This window comes from Colletotrichum scovillei, assembly GCF_011075155.1.
Source record: "Colletotrichum scovillei strain TJNH1 chromosome Unknown Contig00003, whole genome shotgun sequence".
In the NCBI taxonomy this organism is placed as follows: domain Eukaryota; kingdom Fungi; phylum Ascomycota; class Sordariomycetes; order Glomerellales; family Glomerellaceae; genus Colletotrichum; species Colletotrichum scovillei.
This window is the reverse complement of record NW_023336261.1, coordinates 3,352,539-3,374,091: the sequence shown is the minus strand read 5'-3', so window position 1 is coordinate 3,374,091 and position 21,553 is coordinate 3,352,539. Positions and strand designations below refer to the sequence as shown.

The following is a 21,553-nucleotide window of genomic DNA, read 5'->3' as shown; positions in this document are numbered from 1 at the left end:
GAAACCCCACCGGGTGACCTCACCGGTTAACCGAGCATATGGCGGCCCAGGCCTCTAGCGTCATCTCCAAGGGCCGAGGTCGACGACTCTGGTGTCAGTCCCGGCACCCGCGCAGGCGCAGTGGCCGGCACGTCAATCCCCATGGCCCATGGGCACTGAGAACGACCCTCTCGGTTTGGACCATTCGTCCCAGTACCTTGAATCATATATCTAATCGTCGCCAATAACTTCTTGGACCATTCCTCGCGCTCGCGCATCTCCCCCATTGTTGCTGGTACTTACTGCTTGTCCGTTGCCGCTCTCCGACCTGCTCACTTCCCCTCCCGCCCTTTGCCTCGGATCTTGATCGGTGCAGAACCCCAACGCCGACGCCGACGCCGATATCGTCACCGTTACCGACATTGTGCGCGACGATTCCGTACTTGGGGGGCCCGGTTATTCGACCAAACGCCTAACAGAGAACTTTGATCCGTGTGCCTGTTTACTGCTTCTTCTACCTGAACTCGGCAATAATACAATGGCTGCGCAGTCGAAATCAGCCTCCATCTCACCTTGGGGCAAGGCGGTTGCTGGCGCCTCCGGTGCTGTGCTCGCCAATGCTTTAGTCTACCCGCTTGACATGTGAGAGATACGATGCTGCCGCGATACCCTCACCCTCACTTATTTGTCTTCCCTACCGCCTCAAAGCCACTCTATGCTGTCGTATTCTTTTATAGAGATTGCCTTTGGCTAACATCTCCTTGTTAAAGCGTCAAGACGCGCCTCCAGGTCCAAGTGAAGTCGCAATCCGGCGCAGTAGCGACTGATCCCTCCGAACCCATCGAACCCCATTATTCGTCCACCTGGGATGCCCTGAGCAAGATTGTTGCTGACGATGGCGTCAAGGGCCTTTACGCCGGCATGAGTGGCTCTCTCCTTGGCGTCGCCTCTACCAATTTTGCATACTTTTACTGGTATTCTGTCGTGCGCGCCCTCTACCTGCGTTCTGCCAAAACTTCGGCACCACCTTCGACACTCGTCGAGTTGAGTCTGGGCGCGATCGCCGGCGCTGTAGCCCAGCTCTGTACAATTCCTGTCGCTGTCATTACGACAAGGCAGCAGACCCAGCGCAAGACCGAGAGGAAAGGTTTTGTCGACACTGCACGGGAAGTTATCGATGGAGAGGATGGGCTGTTCGGGCTCTGGAGGGGTCTTAAGGCCAGCTTGGTGCTCGTGGTGAATCCTGCAATCACTTACGGAGCTTACGAGAGGCTGAAAGAAGTCGTCTTTCCTGGCAAGAATAACCTCAAGCCCTGGGAGGCATTCCGTACGTTATTGCACCCTCCTGGTCTGCAAGGTTTGGACGGGGCCGGCTTTGGCTGATGATGATATAGTTCTTGGTGCTGCCTCCAAGTCACTCGCAACGATTGCCACACAGCCTCTCATTGTAGCAAAGGTAGGTTTGCAGTCTAGGCCGCCACCCGAAAGGAAGGGCAAGCCTTTCGGCAGCTTCATCGAGGTAATGAACTTCATCATGGAGCGAGAGGGTGTGTCTGGTCTCTTCAAGGGTATGGGACCACAGATCCTGAAGGGCCTTCTTGTCCAGGGCATCCTTATGATGACAAAGGAGCGGTAAGCACGATTCTATTTGAATTGGAGTATCCATCGTAAGGGTGCTAACTCGGGAATAGCATGGAGTTGTTGTTTATCCTCTTCTTCCGCTACCTCAGGACGCTGAGGTCAAAGCGGCTGCAGGCTTTTGCACGGAGTCCCGAAGTTATTCGCAGCGCATCTGCCATCAAACCTCTTTGAGAGAACAGTAGCGACATGCATACATCTGCCTAAGCAACCTCGTCAAGGAGCCAATGGCGGCTGGCCTTTCGACGTCATGTATAGCGGAATGAGATACTATCTCATAGGGCGTAGACTGTAAACAGAGTCGCGGGCAAACTCATGGACTAATCTGTATCGTGATAAGGATAGAACACAAGAGCACTGTACGGTCACTACAAGTGGTTTGCACAATAGAGACGACAATCGACAACTCGAGGTAGCTAGGATAGAGTAAACCACGTTTTGATTCCCCAAATTTGCTCTTTAATGATATTCCTACGTGTCTTGGAAGTAGACAAGTAATTGAGAATTTTGACGGCATGATACATAAAAGTCTGGTAAACCCTTGGCGGTATGCGAATCAGAAACATGGTTGTATTTCGTGACGATAGTCCGACAATGATATTGAAACATTCCAACCGATGAGAGGTAGGTATCTATCGAGGTAAGGTGATCAATGCTCCATGCAGTCATACCGGCAGTCCTGCCTGCAATGACTTATCCGCACTGAATACTTAACAGACCTACCTTACTCAATTATGAAATCTGAGGTATAATGTTGTACGGATTGGAAAGCCTGACACACTAAACTCCATTCACTCATGTAAGAACCTACCTTACCTCAGGTGGTGGCGCACTGGCGCGATAAGACTCAGCCACACCGTGGCTCAGCAAGTCCATTAGGGCACAGATTTTCGACCCACAACACCGCAGAGCCTAGCATGCACCAAACCACCCCACGGCCAGCCTCGATATCACAATACTCGAAATCCCCTCGACCGCATCACGAACTCCAGGCTTTAGTATTCAACGTTAGGGGCATCTTCCGACCGCAGCAATGGCCAGTATGTCACGACAATCTGTTTCTGCGAGCCTTGTTGCTCGCACCGAGAGAGCTTAGCTAATTTCTGAGCGCAGAGTCCAAGAACTCCTCGCAGCACAACCAGTCGCGCAAGGCGCACCGCAACGGGTACGAATTGAAACCTCATTTCTGGCCCATACCAACCGATTTTTGAGGTGTGCTTTTACTGACGTTTTTTTCCTCTTCTTACTGTGTAGTATCAAGAAGCCCAAGACGTCGAGATACCCTTCCCTCAAGGGAACTGACCCCAAGTTCCGCCGCAACCATCGTCACGCCCTGCACGGCACCATGAAGGCCTTGGTACGAATTACCCCGAATAACACTCAAGAAGGATTCTTGTTACCCCGACCTCCACCGCGACGCTTGCTGACAAGTCTACAGAAGGAGCTGAAGGAGGGCAAGCGCGAGACGGCATAGACAGGAAATTGGACGCATGGTTATTGGTCTCTTCTACAGCACGGCTGCGACGCATTGGGGCATCAGGGAATCAAATGGAACTGGCAATTAGGTTGAAAGAGCCAGCAAACGAATCAACCACGGTTTAACCCTCTCGGAATACCGAACAAGCCGCGAAAGTCGGGCATATGCTGCTTCGTAGTCCAAACGATGACACCCGACAAGAGAGAACGATGACTCTGCCAGGGGCGTGGCGACGGAATGATAGATGCAGCGAGGCTCTACTATACGTTCATCAGCCGTGCCCCGATGGGTGAACCATGATGTGCGATATCAGGCCAGTTCAAGGATCACTACCAAGTAGATAAAAACCTTACGCCAATCTTCCACGGTCGCCGATATCGAACGTGATCAATGAAAAACGGTCAACTCCAAGAATCTCCCCGGGTCCAGTGGGCTCTATTTACCCCAGCGATCCAATATGTTCGGGTATCCAAGTTGGATGCCTGCCTTGAATATTCAAGGTCTGGCCTTGCTAAGGTACGACGCTCTCCCCGCAAGTTCCGGATGGCCCAGCCCAGCAAGTTGTGAGATCGGATCGCGGGTCTATAACTCCAGTTTCACTAGCTTGACTGTGGTGCTTTCTCCATAACCAAGATGAAAGGGCCGTAAATGCCCAACATGAATTGACTGCCCCCATGGCTGACTTGCAGCAACTCGGTAAGTCACTACCAACTCATGAAGCTATTAGACACTTTACTGGCAAAGGGAGGGGCGGCATTCGTCGCCGGGGCAAACTAGCATGCTGGCAGTTTGAGAAAGCAACTCAACAAGGAAGCTCGAAGAATCATCGCCAGTCAGCCTTAATCCTTCACTCAGCGAGGCGTTCCGCCAACTCCATTCCACGATTCCACTACACACCTACGCGTTGGCGTCTATCTGATGGATCGGATTCTTGCCACGCCGTTCTCTCTTCTCTGTTTTTGCATGAGGCAAGTAAATGGGTTGATGAAAAGAACGGGGGAGGACTCGGGGCGAGACGCGTACGTACCCTCTTGGAGGGTATCTAAAGTTAAAGTTGAAAATACCCGCCAGTTGCGCCTTAGTACCTGGGAGATGTAGAAATAACGAGCGTCACAGGAACTTGGCTGATAGTGACCGTGCTTCCATTGGGGATCGTTAGTACATTCTCGACGGGGACGTGTGGCGATATCTACTCCTCCCGGTGCGATCAAAGCTTGCCGTACCGTTTCCAATACTTTCGAGGTCGGATACCTACCTCAAGGTACTCCGTGCGATCTATCTGAGATAACTACCTAACTACCTTACCTGAGATACCTCTCTCGGAGGTGGATTTGATAAGGTGGGCACCTACCTAAGGCAACCAACCTAAGGGCTCCATGCAGCACGGCGTGCGAGGACCCTGCCTTACCTCAGGTGGTTAGGTTGAATGAACTGCACCAACTCGGTGACTAAGCAGCGACCACGCCACGTTGCTGAACCCTTCTTTCCCTCCTCCCGCTTGCCAGCCGTGGTGCAGTGCAGTACATGAATGAGTACGTCTCCTGCAAATTCGAGGAGCGAATTCCGTTCCCCTTTTGTTCCCACCACCCCCCCTTACATCTGGGTAATACTTTCAGACGACGCCAGCCTTGAATATCGTATTACCTACCTGCCTGGAAGCAGCATTTCTTGAATAATTCCTGCCCGCTTGCCAGAAGTGCATTACCTTTGTCATCCCGCTCCCACCACCTCCAAGATTCCCCGGCTCCGTTGTCGCCGTCCGCGCTCCTCTCTGCGGTAGAACACACAGAAAGCAGAACAAAGCACAACGCGACTCGCCTCGACTCCCATATCAGCAGCTTCGGCTTGCGCCACCGGCTACTGTCTCTTTCGGACCCTTCTCTCTAGACATTCAACCAAAATCCAAAGTTCTGGCCCGATAACCAGACCCTGTCATCCGTTCGGAGAGACATGTGTTGAGCAGCAGTTCCTCATTAGAATTAATCCCCGACTCCTTTGAGGTCAGCAGGTTTCTGCAGGAGCTTTGGGCAGCGAATACGTACCCTACGATTCACTACTCGCGCCGTCTGAGCTCTGCCACAGCCAGAGACACGAAGGGGGAAAAAAAAAAAACAGGCCGTTCGGGGCTATTGTCTTCACTTGAACGAACCAAGTCAACACGTCCCTTTGGATCTCTCGACAAGCGAGCGTGTGATCGCTAAAGTGGATTTACACCGTTTGCTGCTGTAGCTTCTCTCCGTCTCTCCCACTCTTGATTCAAGTCACAGAGTCAGAGAGGCTACGCTTGTTTGCTGATTCGATTGACGTTACCGTCATTCGAAATCTCGAAACAGCGCTGGTCCCTCCTTGCCCGGGCCGACCCCCCTTCCATCATCACACAAAGACACGACACCCTTCACTGGTCGTCGGCATCGTTTCATCTGCCACCTGCCAATTTTCTACCGTCTTCACGACATCAACTTCGCCGCCGTTACCAGCGCGATTTCTGCCTCGCTATCATTGCGCTGTCTGTCGACAATGCTCAATATGTCTGGCAGTCACATTGCGGGAAACCGCAACAGCACCCCGGAGGCCAACACAAACCCGTCTCTTCGCCCCCCCTCCTCGAGAGTTATGGGAGCCAACAGCCACCTTCGAGCTTCTGCCGACATGGCTGCGCTCTCCAACGCATCTCCCTCGAGCCGGATCCGCCCGTCGTCCGACTTCTATGGCTCTCAGCAGGGCCAAGGCCATAGTAACCCCGAGACCGATCCCCAAGACAAGATCGCCCAACAGTGGATTGCCGATATCGACCAGTACGAGACGACTTTGGAAGAAATGGCCGCTGCTACCCTCGACCAGGACTTCAAAGACGAACTAAGCGCTATTGAGCAGTGGTTCAGGGTCCTCAGCGAGGCCGAGCGCACTGCTGCTCTGTACGCCTTGCTGCAGCAGACCACCCAAGTGCAGATTCGATTCTTCATTCAGGTTCTACAGCAAATGGGCAAGAACCACCCCATGTCGGGCGTCTTGTCCCCGGCTAACTTCGATAAAGGCACGAATGATTACACGCTTCTTGCTATCCTGCTGTCCTTTAGCTAACGTGTCTATTCTAGATCCAATGTCGAACCGCCTGAGCGACGCCATGAATAAGCTGAATGTCGATTCATCCAGGAACTCCCTCGCCCGCCCCACGAGCACTGCGACCGGCAAACGGCAATCGGGACTTGATCCCTCCACCATCAATGCAATGTTTCCTGACGCCGCCGCAGCCATTGCGACCGAGAAGGCCAAGTTCACCCAGCAGACGGGCAATCCTCCCTCGTCCAACCGCAACAGCGCTGTAGGTGATTCTCGGCAGTCTATGGCTGCTCCAACAATCGCGGGCCCTGCCGACAATCACGACTCCAATGGTCAAAACCAGTGGACTGGAGGCGATCAATCGGTTCAGGGATCTAAAGCTCCGGGTGGTCAAACCCCGATGGGTCAGTTTGTCCAGCCGCCCCCGTCGAGTGGTTTGAGGTCTCCTCGCCCGCCTCAGATCTCGGGCAACCAGAATATTCAAAACACCACCTTGACGACCAACGACAAGCCGGCAGACCTTCCTCTCCTGTCCCCGTACAACCCGAGTGGTGGTAACTGGGCGTCGATGGTCAATACTCCGCTCGTGGCGAATTTCAACGCCAATACTAGCGGTACGCAGGCCGACATGGTCGCAAATGCCACCGCGATGAAACTAGCAGCTTTGTCGACCGTTAACAATCGCTTCGCTCTTGATGATGTTCGCAAGTATCGCCGTGCCCGATCCAACGATGCTCCAGGTGCTCCAGGCCAGCAGGGTCTGCCTCAGAATGCTCAGATTCCCAATACCAACGTGGTCATGATCAACGAGCACGGCCAGGTGCTTAGTCGCGAGCAGATGATTGCTTTGCAGGCACAAAACATGGGCTTCGGCCAACATCGATCTCGGCCCAGCTCGCCTGGCATTGCCATGCAGCCCGGAGGCTTCGGGCCCATGGCTTTCGCTTCTCCGCAAAACAATGGGTTCCTCAGCGCCTATGATGGCGCATCTCCTCTTCTCAACAACGGCATCCCTTCAGTCAATGTGGGCCAGCTAGGTGTAGGAACTCACGAAGGATACCTGTCAGACCACTCCGATATGGTCCGTGGCCGATCTCCCCGAGGTCGTAGGGGTAGCTCGAAGCCGCCTGAAGACCCGACAGACCCGACCCTTCTTCAGGATATTCCCAGCTGGCTGAGGAGCTTGCGGCTGCACAAGTACACTGAAAATCTCAAAGACATGAAGTGGCATGAATTGATTGAGCTCGACGACAAGGCTTTAGAGGATCGTGGAGTCAACGCCCTCGGAGCTAGGCGGAAGATGCTCAAGGTTTTTGAGCAAGTGAAGGGTACGTACTTTTCTGAGCCAGCTTTTCTGCGGCATCAGCGCTGACGCTATGTGAACAGAGGCCAAAAATGATGGTAAGATTGCTTAAAAGGAATTTGACGGTTGATGCAAGGAAGATGTGTGCGGTTGTTCTTACCCCTTCACGGACACACAGACACATTTACGCATTCACGCGCCCATAGGCCCAGTGGCCTCAATGTGTTGTTGGATAGACAACAAGCATAGCAAGAGGGTATAAGCCTGAGAAATTGCGGGTGTGTATTCGAATAGTGGTCCGGAGGGTAGGTAAACCTCTACCAAGGGTTGGTTTTTGCTCACTCTGTGCTTCTGTACATATATAAGAAGATAACTCTACGTGTCCGGCTGCGCGCAAGGAAGCGCCTCCATATTTACAACGCGTGGCTGACGATTGTTTGTGAGAGTCTCTAATGGTTCTGAAACTCAGTCGCATCGAGAAGGAGCGATCATGTCTTCGAGCGGCTGCTCGCGCCGATTGTGTTAGAGTTGAATATCCGTTCTAGAACGTTATTTTCAAACACCTGGATCTGCCGATCAGCAATTGTGCCGCATGATTGAATCGATTCCCTGTGAAGAAGGGGTATCGACATACACTGACAAGAAATTACGAGTGCCATTTGCTTCATAGGTCGCATTGTTCACCAGCATTGCTACTCGCCAGAAGGGGAAAAAAAGCTGTTAGTAGGCGAGGAGGATATGTCAAATTTACCTCAGAAGCTGAGTGGGGAACCTTGGGGATGCGAAGGTGAGGTAATTGGGTAGGTATGGTGGTGCACGTACCGTTACCTTTCTTTCTGCCTTTTCCGGGGTGCTTGATCAGCTTCATACTTTGCAGCTGCGACGACCTCTTCTTCCTAACTCTTGCCTTTCTAAAGGCTGTTGTGCATTTTCGGTTTCGGACACACTAGCCTGCTCAAATCTTTCGGCTACAGCTCATTGTCAATGGCATGGTGGCATTTCCACTAGAGCTACTCGGCCTGTATTTTTCTATCTCTATTACTTCTCAGTCAATCCGCCAATTCTGGTCTGCGCGATAAGACGATTCGAAGGGACCGGGTGTTTGTCGACCACACAAAACAGGCTGGTTATTTCCCGCAGACTCAGCCAACCACATCCTCTATCGACGAGATAAATGCTAAGGTAGGAAGTTCCTAAACCGATTTTGCCGACAAAGCTATTCCTGAGCGCTGTTGTTACTTGCAATCCTAACCTCTTTCAGCAGATCATTGCCCTCCCACAGCAAACGGTTCTGAGCCTTTCCGGCTCATCAAAATCGGATTGCTCCGTCTAGCTTTGCCACCATGGATTCAACATGGAAAGAAGCTGAGGCTACGAACCTCGAAGACAATGCCCATATTGATGACGACGATGATGATCTTGTATCGGATGCCGATTCAGATGAGATGGAGCTCCGGGGCGATATCGCCAAGTATGAACAGTCTGTACGAGAATTTCTCTCTTCACACCACACTACTGGGGCCAGCGCTGGCGCTGGCATTGATGGCGATGACGGAGGATTGAGGAGGGCACCGCCAATATCGAGGAGCAAACATGCTTCGCGCTCCATCCGAGGTCCCAGAAAGGCTGCTGAGCCCAGAGGCGACATCAAGCTTCGTCTTGCGGGAGTGAACCAGGCGTTTATGAGTGGGAATTATGCCCTCGCTCGGGATCTCGTATTCGAGATCATCAGAATTAATGCCGAAACTCATCAGGCATGGACTGTCCTAGCATCCATTTTCCGAGAAGAAGGCGCGAACGACCAAGCGTTGATGGCTATGGTCATTTCTGCTCATCTGAGGCCCAAAGACTTCGCGGTGTGGATGGATTGTGCGTCCTTTGCCATGAGCCTTGCCGAAGGCGGTCAGGAAGGCGCTCTCAAGACCGCCCTCATGTGCTATTCATCTGCAATCAAGGCTCAACCAACGAGCCTTGAAGCTAGACTAGGTAGAGCCGAAGCCAGTCACCGCCAGGGCTTCTTCTCCCAGGCTATTACTGAATTCACCTACGTCATTGAGCGTCGCCCGCTGGACATAGATGTCGTTCGACGATTGGCAGAGGCCTGCGCCGACTCTGGAGGCATGGAAGATGTCCAGAAGGCTGTCTCAGCTTACAAGACGTACTTCGCACATGCACGAAGTGCTGAGCAGGAAGCAGGGGGGGAACTATCATGGCACGACATCGGCATTTATGTGGAGCTCTTTGCCTGCGCTGGGGACTTCGCAAACGCCATTGCAGATCTCAAGTCGCTTTCACGCTGGCTGCTCGGACGACCAAATGACCAACTATGGGATGCTTGTTTCGATGACAGGGAGTGGGATCGCGATCATTCTCGCCGTGTTCAAATCCCCTCTTTCGACCCTTCTGCCTATAATATGTATACATATGGCATGGGATTGCCTCTGGAATTCAGGGCCCGTCTTGCTCTATACCGGCTGAAGATCCGAGACGAGGAGGAATCAGATGTATGTATACTGCTGTCTTCCAATGGCTCAAGATGCCTCAGCATTTACTGATACCCTGCTAGCTCCATCTACAGTGGCTAGATCCAACTGAATCTGCCACGGCTACCGCCATTGAGGACTTTCCCTACCTTGTTCGAGATATTGCAGATGAACTCTGCGCCGCCCAGCGCTACCAGGAGGCACTGGATTACTACGAACTGCTGCGACATTCCGTATACGGGCAAGACGCTACCCTACTGCTTCAACTCGGCCGCTGCTACCTGAGAAAATCCGACAACGTTGCGGCAGAGGACTGCTTTCTTGTGGCTATTCAGGTCGACGAGACCAATATCGACGCCCGTTATGAACTAGCTACGGTATACGAAAAGGCTAAGGAGGAAGAGGAAGCTTACATTCTCGTGACTGAAGCGATTGCTCTTCAGGGCATCAACGATGAAGGGGCTTTGGCTGGCGACAGCCGTGGAGATATGCGTGGCATCGGAAGTCACCGTTTATCAGGTTCTCTAGCCTCCGGTTTGGCTGATGGCGCCAAGTCACGGCGTAGACGGGAGTACAAGCGCCGCCCTGCAAACAGCGGAATTGTTCGCCCGAGATATCGCCCGAAGCGCCTGATAGCTCCCGATCAACGGATGCAAGAGGAGCGAGCCCGGGCAGATGAGCTCACAAGGCGATACGAAGTTGTACGCAGCCTAAAGAAGGAGATACAGGCAGGCGATCACTCTCTAATCCCAACGTGGATGGCTGCTGCCGGCGATCTTGTGGGCGAGTTTAGATCCTTCAGGAAGTTCTATCCTTGGGACAAATACCTCAAGTTCCTTGGAGCCGCCAATGATGTTGTATTCAGCGCTTCATCCCGAACTCAGCCTGGCCTTTCTGAATTGGCTGAAAGATTGTCCAAAAGTATGCATTTAATCGCCTCAAATACTGCCTTTGCCCCTGTACTAAGTTTCTACAGATATGGCACCATCTCTGACGGACGAGAGGAGGACGAACGTAACGTACGAGGACGACGGCTATAGAGGCATTCCTTTCGGCGAATGGCTCGAACTATTCCTTGACTACGCCATCAGCCTTGCCCTCGATAACCGTGCCGAAGAGGCCTACCAAGTCTGTGAAGCAGCTCGAGATTCCATCGTGTTCGTCAATTCCAAGGATTACATGTTCTTGATCCATGTCGCATGGGCGGGTAGGCCAGATTTCCTCCAATGCTATTCAAGATGCATGACTAACTGATGGACTATTGGAAACAGCATGCGCAATATATCTTTCTGACGAAGAGATGTGTGTAGCTGTCGCTAGATTCTTTATGAAGGTACGACAGCTGGACTCGGATTCATACCGCATGTTCGCCGCATTGTGCAGACTGTGCCAATCACCGGCGTCATGGTACAATTCAGGACCTGCGCAAAAGTATATCTTACGCCAGATCAAGATCATTGACGCTTCTCACCTTGGTACGGCACAGGCAGATAGGAGCTATGACGTCTCGGTCGGTGATCGTACGAGTGCTGGTGAAGCGAAACAGCTCGATACTTGTTTACTGATGCTTTATGGGCATATTCTCTTTACTTCAACCAGCTACACCTTTGCACTGAGTGAGTCAAACCAACGACTGACCTTTTCCCAAAAGGACCTTGGCTGACATATGAATCCTTGTGCTAGATTACTTCCTCAGAGCACGAACTCTGGATCCACTGAACCCCATGATCAGTCTCAGCGTGGGGCTAGGATACATTCATCATGCTCTCAAGCGGCAGGCCGACAATCGTCAATATCTCATCATGCAAGGGTTCGCCTGCGTATTTGAATTCTGCCATTCTAAACTTTCTGGAACGCCGGAGGAGAAGAGAGAGGCCTTTTTTGGCGTAGCGAGGACTTTCCACATGCTTGGTCTGCATCACTTGGCTCTGGAGTGGTATCGAAAAGTTATTGGCGCGGATGCTTCAGATGGTGTTGAGCCACGGGGAAATGCAAGCAGCCGAGATGTGATACTCAATGCGGCATACAACGAGTATGCGCTCTTGATCAGCAGTGGCAGTGTCGACGAGCTGGAGCAGTTTGTTCTACCTCGGCTAGTCCTCTAGTTCTCTACTTAGGATAGACGAAGTGGTGATCCCTCGGTTGAGAACTGACCATGTCGATTCACATCGGAGTGCCACGAGGACAAGTACATTTCTCAAGACTGAATATTTGTGTTTCTATGCCTATTAGCTTGTATCTCGGGCTCCTTGAGAAGAAGAATAAATTCCAAGACATAAGATGCCTTATGGCACTCAGCAGCATTATGAGTGCCTAATGCGGTGGGCCACTGATCGTTCGACATCTACCAAAGACCTACTGCGTAGGCGAGCAATGTGGCACTCACGCACGCACGGTCACGATGTGCCGATGTTGGGGACAGAAAGGGAAGGTGGGGTCTATTTCGCATTTTGGGCTGGAAATCTTCGCGCTAATCCATTCCAGGCACATTCTCCAATCACCCTCTTCTCCCCTGTTGACCCACTAAAATCACCCCGCCCTAGGCCCGATTGGTGTTGGAGGGGCATTCGACCAGGAAACTTTTTTTTTTCTTTTTTTCTCTTTTTTGGCGCGCCGGCGTCGCAACAGAAAACCATTGTTAGCTGCCCCTCGTCCAGGTTTCCCCCCTCACACGGTGGAGGTGCGGCAAAGAAACTTTTCACGTCACTGAGTCGCCCGAAAAGTGAATCATCGTCCATCCGTCCGTCATCACCAATGCTCCTATGCACGCATGAGACAGACGACTCACTCTAGTACCCTTCCTCTCTGTATCTTCGGCCCTTCTATCGTCTGGTGCTCATATCTGGACGTTTGATTACGCGCTCCACGTTGGTTATCCCACTAGATCGAATTCTTAATTTCGTGTCTGTCTGTGCTCGTTATTCTTCTACATCAAGGCTGATCAAATCCTTCTTCAGGTCCCTCCGTGCTGCTTCTCGTTCTCAATTACGCCCCCAGCATGACTTCGGCCGATAGTGTGCGCGTTTTGCTCATTGGCAACGGAGGCCGTGAGCATGCGCTTGCGTGGAAGCTCAGCCAGTCACCTCGTGTCGTCTCCATCCTTGCGGTTCCGGGCAATGGAGGTACTGCCACCTGTCCCAAGACCACTAACGTGGAGGATATCGCCGCCGACGATTATCCCGCGCTCGTCCAGCTCGCGAAGGCCCAATCTGTCAACCTAGTCGTTCCTGGCCCCGAGGCTCCTCTTGTCGACGGAGTTGAGGCTTACTTCCGTGCCGCCGGCATTCCTTGTTTCGGACCTTCCAAGGAAGCAGCACAGATGGAAGGAAGCAAGACGTTCTCAAAGGACTTCATGAAAGAGTACAATATTCCTACCGCCGCCTACGAGAATTTCTCCGATTACGGAAGAGCCGTCGCCTACATCGAACAAGTATCCCACAACGTCGTCATCAAGGCCACCGGTCTCGCTGCGGGCAAGGGCGTCATCATCCCCACAACCAAGCAAGAGGCCAAGGAAGCTCTCAAGCAGATCATGGTGGACAAGGCCTTCGGGTCCGCTGGTGACGAGGTCGTCATTGAAGAGTTCTTGACCGGCGACGAGTTGAGCATCCTTACCTTCAGCGACGGCACTCACACTCTGTCTCTTCCTCCCGCTCAAGACCATAAGAGAATCGGAGATGGAGACCAAGGCCCCAACACTGGGGGTATGGGTTGCTACGCTCCGACGACCATTGCTACCAAGGAGCTCATCCGCCAGATCGATGAGGATGTGATCCAGCCCACTATCACCGGAATGCGTAAGGCGGGTTATCCCTTCCGCGGCATTCTTTTCACCGGCCTCATGATCACCAGTCAAGGCCCCAAGGTGCTCGAGTACAACGTCAGATTCGGCGACCCTGAGACACAAACTGTGCTTCCGCTCCTCTCTTCTGAAACGGATCTTGCCGAGATCATGATGGCTTGCACGGCTCACGAGGCCCGCCTTGACTGTGTCGATATCAAGATTGAGGACAAGTACAGTGCCACTGTAGTCGTTGCCGCAGGTGGTTACCCTGGTTCTTATGAAAAGGGAACGCCCATGGTGGTCAACCAGTCAACATCGCCGGAGATCACTGTCTTTCATGCAGGAACCAAGCTATCCCCACAGGGCCAACTGCAGACTTCAGGTGGCCGTGTAATTGCAGTCAACGCCACTGCCGACTCCCTAGAAGCCGCTGTGAAGAAGGCGTATGAGCAAGGTCTCACGCTCATCAGTTTCGACAAGATGTACTACCGCAAAGACATTGCCCATCGCGCCTTTCGGTCACAGCAGGGAAAGGAAGCTCTCACATATGCTGGAGCTGGTGTTAGCGTCGACGCAGGCAATGAGTTTGTTGAGAGAATCAAGAAGGCGGTACGTGCCACCAAACAGCCGGGAGCTGATGCCGAGATTGGAGGTTTTGGTGGTGAGCTTGACTTGGCCAAGTGCGGCCTTCAGCTGAAGGACGGCGAACTTCCCGTGATTGTCGGAGCTATTGACGGTGTCGGCACCAAGCTCATGATCGCTCAACAAATGGGAAAGCATGACACTGTGGGCATCGATTTGGTAGCCATGAATGTCAATGATCTTGTCGTCCAGGGCGCCAGGCCCCTGATGTTCTTGGACTACTACGGCTGCAGCAAACTGGAGATGAGTACGGCTGCTGCCTTCGTCGAAGGCGTGGCAGCAGGCTGCATCGACGCCGGATGTACACTTGTCGGCGGCGAGACTGCTGAAATGCCTGGCATGTACCAAAAGGATGACTACGATGCTGCAGGATGCGCGGTTGGCGTCATGGTCAACAGCCAAAGACTGCCACGTCAAGATGACATGGTCGCTGGAGATGTGCTGCTGGGCCTGGCTTCAAGTGGTGTTCACTCTAACGGCTTTTCCTTGGTCCGCCGCATTCTGGAGCGCGAAGGTCTGGCATACACTGACCCTGCTCCGTGGGATGCTGGCAAGACGGTGGGCGAGAGCCTGCTGACACCTACCAAGATCTATGTCAAGAGCTTGCGTGATGTCATTGAAGGTCGCCTCGTCAAGGGCTTGGCTCATATCACGGGAGGTGGTTTGATTGACAACGTGCCTCGCATGTTGCCGGAGCGTCTTGCTGCCGAGATCGACTTGACCAGCTGGGAAATGCCTGCTGTCTTCAAATGGCTGAAGACGGGCGGTAACGTGGAACCATACCAGATGGTTCGCACCTTCAATACTGGTGTGGGAATGGTGGCTGCGGTAGATGTGGCCAACGTTGATGCTGCCGTGGCAGCTTTCGAAGCTGCTGGTGAGAAGGTCCTGAGATTGGGACAACTGGTGCACAGGACCGGCAACGAGGCACACTGCAGAGTACTTAACCTGGAGACTTGGGCGTCGTAGTCATGAGAAAGAAAAAGAGAACGGGAAACGGCAAGGAAAATTGGGATGGGCGTTAAACAAAAGAGATAGTTGAAATATACCACATGAATGCGCAATGAAGCACAATCACCACCAATTAGTCTACCCTTATTTGGGTGCTTGATGGCCTTTTGCAACGTCCGTCCGCCGTTCGGGAGGCAGCACGTCCAACGATTATGGCCTCTGTGGCACTCCGACTATCATGACATTTATTGCCTCACTTCGGGGCCATGGGATCGTCTAAACACCGTCATCTGGCTAGTGTTGACTCCTCTACGTTTTACTGACGTCGCTGATGAATATGTAGTGCCTCCATCGCATATTTGGAGACAATCACATCTGGAAGAAATAAGTCAAGTCACCAATCACAGAGAAACACAACTCTATGTTTGGTACGTAGTCTGATATTTGGGTATTTCGTAGAAAGTATGGGCAGTCCAAACCTAGTAGCAGCCAGGAGTTGAATCCATTTCGCCAGCCACCGAGTGCACTTCTGTCTGTGCGATGTTGAGTCACTTACTTGGCCACTGCTTTTGACCCAATCTCCTCCTCTTCACCATCGCCTAAACTACCTTCGGCGCTGGCTATGTCCTCCTCATGGCTTCCTTCGAGTGCAGACAACACCAACCAAGTGGGAAAGACGCATAGAACGGTTATACCAAAGTTGAGGCCAATACTAACAAAGTGATTGGCGTTGCCTTCGGATTGCATACTGTAATTCATAGTCAGTTTCTGAGAATCGTGGTGGTGGTGTATAGAGATCCAACGAGTCAGGGAAGTATAGGGTGACTTACGCCCAGGCAACAGTTTGACCCAAAGCCTCAGTGCCTCTCAGAATACCAGTGTGACGACTCAAGTCCGAAAGGTCTGTCGCGTATTGACCGACAAGCCAGTATAGAAATTGTTGGAAGGCCTGTCCACCAAACTGCCAGAAAAAAACGAGAGCATAGCTCTTTCCGAATCCTCCCTGGAACCAGTCATAAGCAGGCGGTTCACTCGCGTCGTAGATCTGTTTCTGTAGCACAGTAGCCCAGATCCATGTGCCCACAAGTACGAAAATGATGGAAACAAATGCAATGCGGCCGCGGCTCTTGATATGGATCTTTTGGTTGTCCAGCAGCGTGGCGATCATGAAGGAGCTGAAGATGCCCGCAAAGTTGGTAAAGAAACTCGAAAACGCCCTCGAGCGCACGGTGAAGTATGTCGCGAGCCACGTGCTCATGAATCCGTTGTAGAAGTAACTTATGAAGAAGGCCGGCAGTAGTAGCAAGATTCTACGGCTGGCAAAGAGCTTCCCAACAGCCTTGAACTCCGCTCCCCATGTCGGAGCCCTCGGTGTGCTGATGACGGTTCCATCTTTGCGCCAGACCTTATTGGCAGGTGATAGACACAGCGCAATGGGAAGGCCGAGGCACATAATGACAATAAAAACGATGTAAGTCGATGACGAGACGGATCCTGTTGTCTTCCGGTTTGCATTGAGGCCCAGGTTAATGGCACCACCTACAATGGGTCCTGCAGCCTTGGCAGTTTGCCAGACAGCGAGATAGAATGCTCGATCTCCGGGAGACGGATAACCGATGATGATTGCGGCCTCGGCTGCCCAAAAAAATCCGGCAGAGATGCCGCAGAGGGCGCTGCCGAATAACATAAACCAAGTGTTGGCACTGACGTTATTCGTATACAAGCCGGCACCGTAGAGCGGGTAACCTATGGCACCCAAAGCAAGCCCATACGGAAGACCGATACGGTTGTTGATGGCGCCTGCAGCGACACACACGACCGCGAACAGGCCGTATACTTCGTAGGGGAGTTAATGGATCAACGCAAGAAATGATACAAATCTTGTTGGAGTGGAAGTCATACCAAGAGCATTGGCTGCGCTGACAGCATATGGCTCAGCAGCACCACCGGCACCGAGCCCGCCCAGGGCATCCCACATACCAGGGGCTGTGAAGGATACGCCACAAGCGACGACAATTTGGAAAGGTACTGATCGAAAAAAAGGCTTGGCTTTGGCGATGGGGCTCGGACTACGGCTCGAGGCCGAGTCGGGTGTCGGAGCAAGGCCCGTTTGCCCCGGGGTGTGGGTAGTTCCGGACATGGTTCAGTGGTGATCAAAGACTGCCCGTCAACGACTACCGGTAGTATGCGATATCAAGCTGAACTCTATCGGCCGCAAAGAAAGCTGCATGAAGACAAATTAGGAAAGAGGCTTAATCCAAACACATCCACGTGGGATCTGAGCCTCCAAAGTCTTTTTATCAAGGCATCTAATGTAGACAGACATTTCTTTCCTGTCATCATGTCTTATTGTGGGTTGATGGCGCAATCGGACCTATGAGTAAGAGAAACGTTGAAAATGGAGCATTCCCCATAAGTGTGCGAACATGTAGTCACAGCAGGTGTAGTGTGAATAAATGCACCCCTCAGCCAGCAGATTGGCAGAGTAAGTCAATGCCCTAAATTACGCCCCTCGAGGCAGTACTATAAAATTTGTATTTTACTATCGCTATATACTCGCACAATTCTCAGTATTAAATTCGATTTAGAGTCTTGATTCTATTAGTTACTAGAGCAGTTCTTAATCTTTTAATATTTATTTAATAATTTTTATATTATTTATTTTTATTTTATTTTTATTACTTACTTAAGTATTTTTAATACTAACTATATAATATTAATATATAATATTAAGAAATACCCTTATTATTTTATTAAACTATTTTTAAAAAAATGTTTTAAATATTTTTATAAAGATTATAATTATAAATTAATAATAATATTATAAAATATTATTACTTTATAAATTTATTATATATTTAGCTAAGTTTATAGCTTATTTAAATAGTAAAAGTTTATAATAATAATATTAAAAATCCCTTATTATTATTATTAAAAGTAATACTAACTTTATTAATATTTAATATATATTAATTTATTTATTATATATTTATTATTTTGGTTTTCAATAAAATTAAAACGCTTTATTTATTTATTATTATTATTATTATTATTATTAAATTATTTACTTATTTTTAAATATATACTATTAATATAAGTATATTTTAAAATACTTGATATAAACGTTATTTATTTTTAATTTATTACATTAAAATTATTATAATAAAAATAAATAATTTAAAACTCAAGGATATAAAAAAATCTATATATTATTTAATAACTTAATAAATGATTTATATTGATCTTAAAAGTATTAAAGTTTTATAAAATATATTAATATATTAGGTATTTAATATAATATTTAAAAATACTTCTAATATATTAAGTATATTATAATTTAATATAATATATATTAAAAGGTTTAAAAATTATAGTAATATAACTTTAAGTAGCTCTGATTTTAATAATAATACTACGTACTATTTATAATTATAACTAAGTAAATAACTTTTATAAACCGTTTATTTACTTAGGTATTATATTATATAATTAATAAATAATTAATAATCTAGTTAGATATATAATAGCTTTTTTAACTTTATAAATATAAAAATCGACCTTAACGGGATTACGCTTTTAAAAGAAATAATATAATATAATATACTTTTAAGTATATAATACGTATAATATACCCTAAATATATACTTAACGTAATATAATATTTTGATATAAAAACTATTATTTAATTTAGAATAAATAAGTTATTATAGTAGTACTAACTAGAAAAGTTAATAATAAAAGTTAATTATAATAATTAGTTATAATAATTAGCTATAAAAGTTAAAAGCAGCCTTTTTAATTATAAAGGTTTTAAACTTTAATAATAACGTAGTTTTTAAAAAGAGTAAAAAGGCTAATATTTATAGAGCTTATAAAGATTCTTTTATTTTTATTATTTTTAATATTACCTAAAGCTCTATTTAAACTAAATAAATTTACTAAATAAACCTATTAAATAAACCTATTAAATAGACCTATTAATATATAAACTACTACTTTATTAAAAAATATTAATAAATCTACCTCTCAGGCTAAGTATCTATAGCTAATTTAATATTATAACTATTATAATTAATATAAATATACCAAAAAATAATAAAATACTTTTTAATAATATAAAATTTAGCTAAATAATATTATAAGTATTATAAATAGCTAAACTAATATAAATATTAAAATTTAATATATTAATATTAGTTTAGTTATAATAATTATAATAAACGGGTTAAAAATATAAAGTTAAAATAATAAGCTAGTACTTTAAATAGCTCTTATAAACCCCTAAATAATAATAATACTTATAAAAAAAGATTATACTAAACTTAATTATTTATATAAGCTAGTATTAAAAGTCTTATATATATTAAAATAAATAAAGCTCGCTCTATAAATAACTGGAACTTAAAAGATTATAATAAAAGTTAGGAGCTATTTTAGTTAATAATTAAATATAGAGCATAATATACTTAGTTTTCTTTAATATATAATATATAGTACGGCCCCGGTAAATTACTCTATCGGGGAATTAAATTAAATATATTTATTTATTTATTTTACTTCTACTAGTTACTCGGGCAGTTCTCGATATTAATTACACAATATTAATACATAGTATTAGTAAATACTCCTACCGTCTCGTTAGACTATTTTTTAATTTTCTTTACTTATTTAGCTTTCCTCTTATAAAGTTTATAACTACGGATTAATAGTAACAAATTAAATATATAGAAATATTTTTTAATAAAAACTCTATATATATATTATAAAGTATTATTATACTTTTTAATTTAATAATATATATATATATATATATATTAATATTTATTTTATATTTCTACTTTTACTAGCTACTCATGGTTCTCGATATTAGTTATATAGTATTAATATATAATATTAGTAAATACTCTTATTATTTTATTAGATTATTTTTAATAATTTTTTTATTTTTAAACTTTCCTTCTTATAAAGTTTATAATTATAGATTAATAATAATATTAGTACGACGCTATTACTTTATAAGCCGCTTACTTAGCTAAGTTTACTACTCTCTAAGTAACGGTAGCTTATAATAGTAATATTAGAGATACTCATTACCGTTATTAAAAATAATATTAACCTTATTAATATTTAGTATATATTAACTTTTATATACTATATATTTGTTATTTCGTTTCTTTTATTAAAGTTAAAAACGCTTCTCTTATTATTTATTACTATTATTATTATTATTATTACTATCGAACTATTTATTTTAAAAATACTTAAAATACTAAAATATTAATAACTCGTTAACTTATAAGGATACTTTAGGGAGTATATTTAGTAATTCGATCTTATTAATATTATACTTAATAATCCTGATTTATAAAAGATTACTTAGAAGAGTATAAACTAGTTATTATTAATTTAAAAATTTAAAACATAAATACCCTTATAATTATTACTATTATTAGTACCGAACTTATATAATATAGCCTTAATAAAATACTTAATTAATTTTAAAATATAATTAATATCTTAATATCGTAATAATAAAATAAGAAGTTTAAAAAGATTAAAAAGAGAAATTTAGAGTTATTAAAAAAACTAGAAAATAAAGAGTAGTTTTTAATTATTTAAAAAGCAATTAATATATTATGTTATTAGTAATAGTTTAAGTTATATTAATAGCTACGGCTAGTTATTATTAGTTATAAAGTTTATTAAGTAATATACGTAACAAAAACTCGATATTAACCCTCGTAAACTAGCTTACCCGTAGGGCGAAGATAGCCCCTAATAAAATAGGCTAACCCTAAAGGGATATATATTAATATATATTATTAAAAATAAACTATATGTAAAAATATACTTCCCCCCGATAGAGTAATATACTAGGGTTATATTATATATTATGTATTAAAAAAAACTAAATATATTACGCTCTATACTTAATTACTAATTAGAATTAAGTACTTTAATTATTATCTCCTTTTTTAAAAATAGCTCTTAACTTTTATTACGTAATTTTAATTATTTCTAAAGCGAGCTATACTTATTTTAATATATATAATACTTTTAATACTAACTTATATAAATAAATAGATCTTATATTACGTATTTTTTTATTAAGAGTTGGGGACTTTTTATATAGTTTTTATATTTATAATATAGCTTATATTAAAAGATTTTTAGTTTTATAAAATATAATTTTTAAATTCATATTAATATATTAAATCTTAGTATTTATATTATTA

At 46.1% G+C, this 21,553-nt stretch overlaps 5 protein-coding genes across 5 annotated transcripts; 4 read left to right on the top strand and 1 right to left on the bottom strand.

The window, feature by feature from the left end:
• Window positions 1-100: 100 nt before the first annotated feature.
• HER10_EVM0001706 (uncharacterized protein) lies at window positions 101-2,067 on the top strand. Its single transcript, XM_035471446.1, has 4 exons — window positions 101-621; window positions 750-1,306; window positions 1,374-1,611; window positions 1,671-2,067. Exons 1-4 carry the CDS (start codon window positions 518-520, stop codon window positions 1,789-1,791), a joined length of 1,020 nt encoding a protein of 339 aa, XP_035335676.1. The 5' UTR covers window positions 101-517; the 3' UTR covers window positions 1,792-2,067.
• A 2,577-nt stretch (window positions 2,068-4,644) lies between these two features.
• Window positions 4,645-8,020, top strand: HER10_EVM0008884 (SAM domain-containing protein). The gene is made up of 3 exons (XM_035478391.1): window positions 4,645-6,128; window positions 6,190-7,482; window positions 7,541-8,020. Exons 1-3 carry the CDS (start codon window positions 5,612-5,614, stop codon window positions 7,567-7,569), a joined length of 1,839 nt encoding a protein of 612 aa, XP_035336334.1. The 5' UTR covers window positions 4,645-5,611; the 3' UTR covers window positions 7,570-8,020.
• Window positions 8,021-8,339: 319 nt separating this feature from the next.
• HER10_EVM0007627 (RNA polymerase III transcription factor tfiiic) lies at window positions 8,340-12,123 on the top strand. The gene is made up of 5 exons (XM_035477179.1): window positions 8,340-9,961; window positions 10,024-10,861; window positions 10,917-11,147; window positions 11,212-11,556; window positions 11,624-12,123. Exons 1-5 carry the CDS (start codon window positions 8,801-8,803, stop codon window positions 12,043-12,045), a joined length of 2,997 nt encoding a protein of 998 aa, XP_035336236.1. The 5' UTR covers window positions 8,340-8,800; the 3' UTR covers window positions 12,046-12,123.
• A 434-nt stretch (window positions 12,124-12,557) lies between these two features.
• On the top strand, window positions 12,558-15,401 carry HER10_EVM0005387 (RNA polymerase III transcription factor tfiiic). Its single transcript, XM_035475008.1, has one exon. The coding sequence runs from the start codon at window positions 12,939-12,941 to the stop codon at window positions 15,333-15,335; it is 2,397 nt and encodes a 798-aa protein (XP_035336026.1). The 5' UTR covers window positions 12,558-12,938; the 3' UTR covers window positions 15,336-15,401.
• A 346-nt stretch (window positions 15,402-15,747) lies between these two features.
• Window positions 15,748-17,666, bottom strand: HER10_EVM0000428 (uncharacterized protein). The gene is made up of 3 exons (XM_035470211.1): window positions 17,220-17,666; window positions 16,148-17,153; window positions 15,748-16,065 (listed from the first exon to the last, which is right to left on the bottom strand). The coding sequence occupies exons 1-3, from the start codon at window positions 17,455-17,457 to the stop codon at window positions 15,870-15,872; spliced, it is 1,440 nt and encodes a 479-aa protein (XP_035335561.1). The 5' UTR covers window positions 17,458-17,666; the 3' UTR covers window positions 15,748-15,869.
• Between the last annotated feature and the right edge of the window lie 3,887 nt (window positions 17,667-21,553).

Coding starts and splice junctions, on each gene's coding strand:
- HER10_EVM0005387 (XM_035475008.1), top strand. CDS start 12,939: ATGACTTCGGCCGATAGTGTGCGCGTTTTGCTCATTGGCAACGGAGGC.
- HER10_EVM0007627 (XM_035477179.1), top strand. CDS start 8,801: ATGGATTCAACATGGAAAGAAGCTGAGGCTACGAACCTCGAAGACAAT. Junction 9,962..10,023: donor GAGACGAGGAGGAATCAGAT/GTATGTATACTG, acceptor ATACCCTGCTAG/CTCCATCTACAGTGGCTAGA. Junction 11,148..11,211: donor GATCCATGTCGCATGGGCGG/GTAGGCCAGATT, acceptor TATTGGAAACAG/CATGCGCAATATATCTTTCT.
- HER10_EVM0001706 (XM_035471446.1), top strand. CDS start 518: ATGGCTGCGCAGTCGAAATCAGCCTCCATCTCACCTTGGGGCAAGGCG. Junction 622..749: donor TTAGTCTACCCGCTTGACAT/GTGAGAGATACG, acceptor TCCTTGTTAAAG/CGTCAAGACGCGCCTCCAGG. Junction 1,307..1,373: donor CAAGCCCTGGGAGGCATTCC/GTACGTTATTGC, acceptor ATGATGATATAG/TTCTTGGTGCTGCCTCCAAG.
- HER10_EVM0008884 (XM_035478391.1), top strand. CDS start 5,612: ATGCTCAATATGTCTGGCAGTCACATTGCGGGAAACCGCAACAGCACC. Junction 6,129..6,189: donor CCCGGCTAACTTCGATAAAG/GCACGAATGATT, acceptor TGTCTATTCTAG/ATCCAATGTCGAACCGCCTG. Junction 7,483..7,540: donor GGTTTTTGAGCAAGTGAAGG/GTACGTACTTTT, acceptor CTATGTGAACAG/AGGCCAAAAATGATGGTAAG.
- HER10_EVM0000428 (XM_035470211.1), bottom strand. CDS start 17,457: ATGTCCGGAACTACCCACACCCCGGGGCAAACGGGCCTTGCTCCGACA. Junction 17,154..17,219: donor CAGCGCAGCCAATGCTCTTG/GTATGACTTCCA, acceptor TCCCCTACGAAG/TATACGGCCTGTTCGCGGTC. Junction 16,066..16,147: donor GGTCAAACTGTTGCCTGGGC/GTAAGTCACCCT, acceptor TATGAATTACAG/TATGCAATCCGAAGGCAACG.